This window comes from Orussus abietinus, unplaced genomic scaffold (assembly GCF_000612105.2).
Source record: "Orussus abietinus isolate OABI.00-Male unplaced genomic scaffold, Oabi_2.0 scaffold17, whole genome shotgun sequence".
Lineage (NCBI taxonomy): Eukaryota > Metazoa > Arthropoda > Insecta > Hymenoptera > Orussidae > Orussus > Orussus abietinus.
The window spans coordinates 882,123-888,690 of NW_019395988.1; the positions used below are offsets into that span (position 1 = coordinate 882,123).

General features: G+C 48.4%; 1 protein-coding gene across 2 annotated transcripts; it reads right to left on the reverse strand.

Moving 5' to 3' along the window:
* Positions 1–2,098: 2,098 nt before the first annotated feature.
* LOC105702457 (omega-conotoxin-like protein 1) lies at positions 2,099–6,086 on the reverse strand. 2 transcript variants are annotated; one of them, XM_012430045.2, is made up of 3 exons: positions 5,946–6,086; positions 4,640–4,763; positions 2,099–2,560 (listed from the first exon to the last, which is right to left on the reverse strand). In XM_012430045.2, the coding sequence occupies exons 2-3, from the start codon at positions 4,739–4,741 to the stop codon at positions 2,426–2,428; spliced, it is 237 nt and encodes a 78-aa protein (XP_012285468.1). In that variant the 5' UTR covers positions 4,742–4,763; positions 5,946–6,086; the 3' UTR covers positions 2,099–2,425. The 2 variants fall into 2 exon arrangements, with proteins under 2 accessions (XP_012285468.1, XP_012285467.1); XM_012430044.1 differs by lacking the exon at positions 2,099–2,560 and adding an exon at positions 3,133–3,867.
* Between the last annotated feature and the right edge of the window lie 482 nt (positions 6,087–6,568).

Sequence of the window (6,568 nt, forward strand, 5' to 3'; positions counted from 1 at the left end):
GGCCATCGATCGATCGATCGATCTAGCCCCCAAATTTCGACTCGATCTCGCGCGTAAGGAGTTCATATCATCCTCAAGGTGCGATCTTCTCGACTAGTCTCGTCGTTCCCCCGGGATCATCCTCGGCCCCAGGAGTCCCGAACCTTTCCAGACCTGGTGGCGAATTCCCGGCTCTATTTTCGGGTGGCCCCGCCGTTCGAGTTGGGCTTTGCCCGCGCTCCTTTTTTCATAGGAGCTTTCGAGCTAGGCCGCCAAGTGCGAGCAAACAACACGCCGGTCCTGACGTCCTGACGAAGCACCGGCAGGCATCACCGCCAGCAAAGCTCGGCACATTGCTGTGTACGCCGCGGCTTAAGGCCGACAATGTTTTCATATTGTGCCCGCCCGTTTACCTCGCATTGTATCTTGCCATCCCGCGAGCCCTGCCTACGTCAACTGGAGGCTCCTTGCAGTCGGCGCCCGCGACGACTCATCCCCCGGAGGACCACCCCCGCCGGGAGACCACCCGGAGACCGGAGAGTCACTCGACACGAGAGTTCTCTTTCCTCGGGTTTAGCGCTTTGCCGCTTCCGCTTCTTTCGGCCTTAACGCCTCGATCGACTCTTCCGCGACACGTCGACCTTCCGCCTGGCGTGCCGCACAAAAGAGGCCGCCTCCGGGACCGTCGGTTTTCCCGGTGGCCCCCCTTTCCCCGCTTCTCCTCCTCCTAAGTACTCCTCCGATTCGAGCGCGCTGCTTTTTCCCTCCACCTCGCAGGTGGCCCGATCTTGGCTCGATCGATCGCCGGATCGGCAAAGAGCGATCCCGACGCCAAGACAAATTGACACAGGAGTGTCTAAAACGTGGGAGGCGCTGTGGGAATCCGCCATGTGGCCGCTAAGCTGCGCCAAGATAAAGCTCGCGTTGACAAACATTTACACGTGACGCCTTTGCTCGGAAGACCGGATACGCGCCACTCTGCCGTACGTGTCGGGGTTCGTGATAGGACCTCGTTAATATTCATCGTATCTCGCACGCGGCTCGTCCAGGTAGATTCGTACCTGGATGTCGAGTCGCCAGGACGGGAACCCCCGAGTCCACTCGCCGGACGATCGGACAAAGACTGGGGAAAAGAGCCGGGACGCTTAACTTTAAGTCTCCGCTAATGAGACGTAAAAACGACAAGAGTACCGGCCTTAAGCCTCCGTAACGAGCCGAGAGAGAGAGAGAGAAAGAGCTTCCGCCTCTTCTCCTCGAATTGCACCTACTTTACGACTTTTCTCCGGCAGGACTCTTGGTCAACGCCGCTCGCCTCCGTCTCGCCTTTGACCGCGATACTTGGCTTTCGTTTACTCCCGTCCACGTCTTTACGCTTAATTGGAGGGAAGAGTCATTTATACGCCGTGGATGTATTTTAGTACCCCGAGGAGGAGAAAAAAAACAAAGGAATCGATTCCTTCGAATAGCGCACAATTTGGATAGGAGGAAACACGGAGTGATCCCTAAGTAATGTTTACTTTTCGTTCAAAGAAATGATCTCGTTAGAAATTAAAGCGGGTTCAATTGCAACGAATAAAATTATTTCATCGATAGGAGGTAATGAAATGGAACGTGTGATCGCGACTTCTTACTGTGTTATCTTTTTTTTATCTTATGATTTGACACGCGAGATCGATGCTACGCATCCGAATAAAATATTAGGCACTTTTCGTTGAAGATTTGGATAATCGTATGGAAATGGAGCGAGGGTGGATTGTCTTGGCGTGAACTCGCTTCGTGGGACGATATCTCGATCGTTGACCGCTCGATCGAACGAACAGGCGGAGGAAGCTTCGATCGCGACATATGGCCGAAGATGTAACGCGGCTTTATCAACGATAAGACTGTAATGAAGCCACTTTCCTCGCACACGCGAGTGTTCCAAAGTAGCAGGCCCTTATCGCGAGTGAGGATCGCGAGCGTGTCACGCGTGCACCCACGCTCGGCCGCCATTTTTTAATGATCGATCCGCCAGGCGACTCGCCCTTCGGGTACCTCCGATAAGCACTGATAACCCGAAAGACTCTTCCCCAAGCTTTGTACACAAGGACGGTAAATATATCCGGGAAAAATAAAAATCCCTGCCGTCAATTTTTTTTTTCTGACAGAAAATTACAATCGCGTAATTTCGACATCGATACCTGAGGAATACAATTGGATCTCGAAGTACCTTCGTTCACCTTAATCCCTTAATTTTTATTAATGTTGTTAAATTTTAGAAATTCTGCAAGGTGATAAGACTGTGTTAATTGAATCAGGGTACATCGAAAGGATGAGACTTGCACAAGGGGTGACATTTTCGGATGCGCGTAATGACAAGCTAACGTTAAAGGGCGACTTGTATCTGATTACTTGAATTTTCTTCGTTTCTCGATTCAAGATATACTTCATTAACAATGCTTTAGGATTAATAGGCCTTGCCCTTGCGGCCCAGAATTTTTTCACGCTGAGCGAGTAGTTCTTCTTGCGTTATTACCACTTGACATCTGTTTGCGTATCTGTGACACTTGATGTTACCGCAGCACTCCCTGTCCGACACGCACTGAAACAGAAAACAACGGTATGATCGCTAATAATCGAAAGTACATAAATTCACTCGCAAGTATCATTAGCTGTCACCAATGGTTTAACGATTCCTGAAGATAAGAAACGTAGAAAACATATCGCGACAAATAGATTCGAGGCCAAGTCGATAACTGTATCTTCGGCGGATTAAGATAATCATTGCCAAGATTTCGGAAATTCGGGAATTCCTGCCGAGATATGAATCATCGAGTGGTTCGACGTTATCGTCGCTCGGGGAGATTAGGAATCCTCCTACGACTATCGATGACTTCTTTTTTCTCCCTCTTTGTTCGCGGGGGGGCGTCAACAAGGCTTTATCTAATAACGCGATAACGGCGCGATTGTTAAACCCATCTCCTCGTGTTTGCTGAGAAAACACGATTATAAAAAAGCATAGATTCGATCTCGTTCAGGAATCATTTTCGCACAAGTTCAACAAAAGACAAAAAAGAGTCATTCTGCCCGAATTCTTATATTGGGATAGGTCTAGGTTTACAGGATACATCACATATAACGATAAGAAGGATTAAGCCCGACAAAAGGAAGGTGTTAATAGACATCGGTAATCTCATGCTTTATTGATACATGCGAAAGTCAGAGTTTGTTAATACAAAAGAAATCACGCCGGCGTATCGGTGATAACGAGCACCATGGTTAATCGGTTAAGGAGTGAAACCCGATGACCCCTCGCAAATCGATGTCCCCTCGATATTCCAATTAGTAAGTACGTTATTAACCCACACAACTACCCAAAGATCCGCATTGTCCATAACTTCTCGACCTGAGATTTCGCAATCTCGACGTCGTGCCTCCGCGAGTTAGAGGCCTAAGTGGCCCATGTCGGTAAGTTCCCCGATGAAAAAAATCGCCTCCAAAGCGCGGCGAGGTCTTCTTCGGGGGGTTTTTGTCGGGCTCGTCAGCGAAATTGCGAGTTTGCGAATGATAGGGCGAGAATGGCGGCGATTCGGTCGAAATTCGAGCCCGCCGTGGGACGAGCGCGACACGCGGCGGAACATGCTTCGTAAGCGGATCACGATTATGCGGATAGAGCGTATGTTATTCGGGGTTACATTATGGCGTGCGAGGGAGATATACGCCGGCATGTCGGGGGGAAAAATAGGGGGAGGATGCATCCAGAGTCTAGTTAATCTTTTGGCCCTCTTCTTGGATCGCCTCGGCCTGGGGAACCATCGGTGGTCGGTTCGGTCCGCCTGGCTTGCTCACGCAACGGTGTGCGTAGAAGTGACACCACAAGTACGAGCAGCACTCCTCGCTAGTGTTGCACTGGATTCAGAAGGATTAAGTTCGTCTTCCCTATAGATCCATGTTAGAAAAGATAGAGATCCCTCCCCAGCGAAGACTTTTCCCAGGGAATTTCGACACGTTTTAGGGATTTTGCCCTCATCAGAGGAGATGGCGTCGAGGAGCTATCGAGTTCGTTTCCATTCGGAACCATCGACTGGGTAAACTCTTCGCTGGGGCACATTTGCAGAATTACGATTAGCAAGCGATTACAAATGGCTCCACGGTCTCCCCTCCTCGAGCTGCCGACAGAGGAGGATCCGTGGAACGCTTTCGACGCGCTTCGCTTCCAGCCCGCAAAACTAAAGAAACAAAGCGGCAAATCGCTTATCACCCCGTCCTATTATTACGACTGCGTGTAACGCGTCTCTTGGCAACGTCAACAAGTACATCGCGGCTGTCCAAAGTGATTGCACAAGAGGAAACATCTCCCTCGATACTGGGAGTTTAAAGTGCGTCCTCCAAATGGGAGATGTGTTCACTTTTTCTGCTCAGACCGCTAAATTTTACGTCTCGATACAGCCGCGAGCTGAAAGGTAGCACCGCGCCGGTTTTGATAAAGAAACCTCGACCTCGAGTTTAATTAATTCGGTAGATAGGCTCGACGTGGAATGGCGTTCTATTTTGCGATTAGGATTCAACGATTAGCGCCTCGAGTTAGAAGTATTAGTCATTTGATGTGCGGGTTAAAAGAGATGCATTTATACGCGACGTGTCGAGGTAGCGAATGTCTGAAATTCTGAATATTACTAACAGGGTCACCATGGCGACCGCAGGTGGCGTCGTCCTTCTGGGCAGGAGTGCCGACCACCATGGTGGCGAACACCACGACGCACAGGACCAGGACCAACTTCATGTTGAACGGTGTTTCGGGTAACCTAAAACAGAAAGTCCACTTAATTTGTTGCATTATCCTATCACTTTTTTAAAAATCAACTACCCATTCAATTTTTTTTTTCCCCCACGTTTTACATATTCGCAATTTATTTCCCCGCAAGGAGAGCGATCTCTCAGACGAATTCGAATTATTTGAGTATTTGCCGGCACTTGTGCTCGTTGTTTTCAGCCTCGCAATGCGTAGCGTCAAATCGATACGACCGGAGGGCAATAAAATCCATTATGTAATTTTTATGCGGCATGTCTCCTAGCGGCGGATTTTTTTATTACCCGATTCCCGGTCAATAAAGGGTCAAAGAGGAGAGTATGGAATGAATTTCACGGCGCTCCACTTTGCTCGCCACTGATCCACTCGAACCGTCGTTTCCCCTCTTTTGTGCTCCCGGTCCCTCTCTAAGATCAAACTCGGGCTTGACTTCCAGAAATTGATGTCAACTCGTGCCGTGCGAGTCACCTACTGTCGATAAGTAACCGAGGACCGATTCGAGTGCTCCTTACACTTCCCAGGGTCCATAGACACATTTAGAAGCGATATTCAAGTACTCTTTGATTTAAACGACTCGGACAAACATGACATTCACACCGACGAACACTGTTATCGGCACTTAAGGAGTTACGAAAGAGTCCAGCTGTACGTATGAAAACATAGAAATATTTATGAAACATTTCCGGATGCAGCGAATAATGTGAGAAATTCTCTTGTCCGGGATAATTACATTTTCTTTCCTCGAAAATGAAATCTCCTCAGGTTCAAGACGTTTATCAGGACCATCACGTATCGAAGTTTGAGATTTTTCGGCGCACCCGATTTGGAGAAAAGTTTCATAAATATCTCGACACTTAGATGTGTATGTAGAATGACTTCATACACCTTTAAGCGCCTTTGAGAGACCAATTATAGAGAGTGATTCATTGCTGGACCGTGCCCTTGGTCTTCACGCATGACTTGAATGTACCAAGGAAAATAGCTAAGCCGTTAGCCATCAGGGAATATTTCTTCTACTTTCAGAACAATGAAGAGTGTTAAGAGGATGGATCGAGGGCTGAGGCGGAAACTGCGAAAAGGAAAGAAATTAATATACGAAGCGTCTTGGAATATGGAGGCGATATGGAAATATATGGATGGCGTCGATTCGAAAGGTCAGCGAGAACGTCGGACTTACGGTCGACTTCTTCAATGTTGACTTCTCGACGTCTCGGCTTGGACTGACTCGAGGAGCTGGATCTTGACCCACTTATAAGACCGCCCAGTCCACACTCGAGTTACTCCTGATTGGACGTGGACAACAACGCGCACACGAAAGGAATCGTCGGTGTTTGATTGGATACAGAGACGTTCGTCTATGGGTGTACACGTACTCTCTTCGTTTCGATCATCTACTTGTAAAGTCGACTCGGCAAACATTCGATCGCCGGGCACGAGTCTTCGTCTAAAGAACCGATGACAAATACCTACAACAAACAAACACTCGACCAACAGTCGAAACGAGAAAACACTCGGTGGCCGTAATCGGACGTGTTGATTCGACCGTCGGGGAGAAAACTTGGCTGCGTCACCGACTTTTCCACGTGGCTATTTTGCTACCACCTGCAGCGAATAAATAAAGGCTATCGCGCTCGATCGTTGTGAAAAAAAAAAAAAAAATACGAGTGGCTATCCGAGAGGCGCCCACGTAAAGTGGCATTAGAGCGATTTTTGAACGAATCGCGACATTCGATGCAATTGCGTACTATTCCTTTTTTTTTTCTACCTCTTTCGCCGCGGTACTTTGGAGGAATGGAGGAG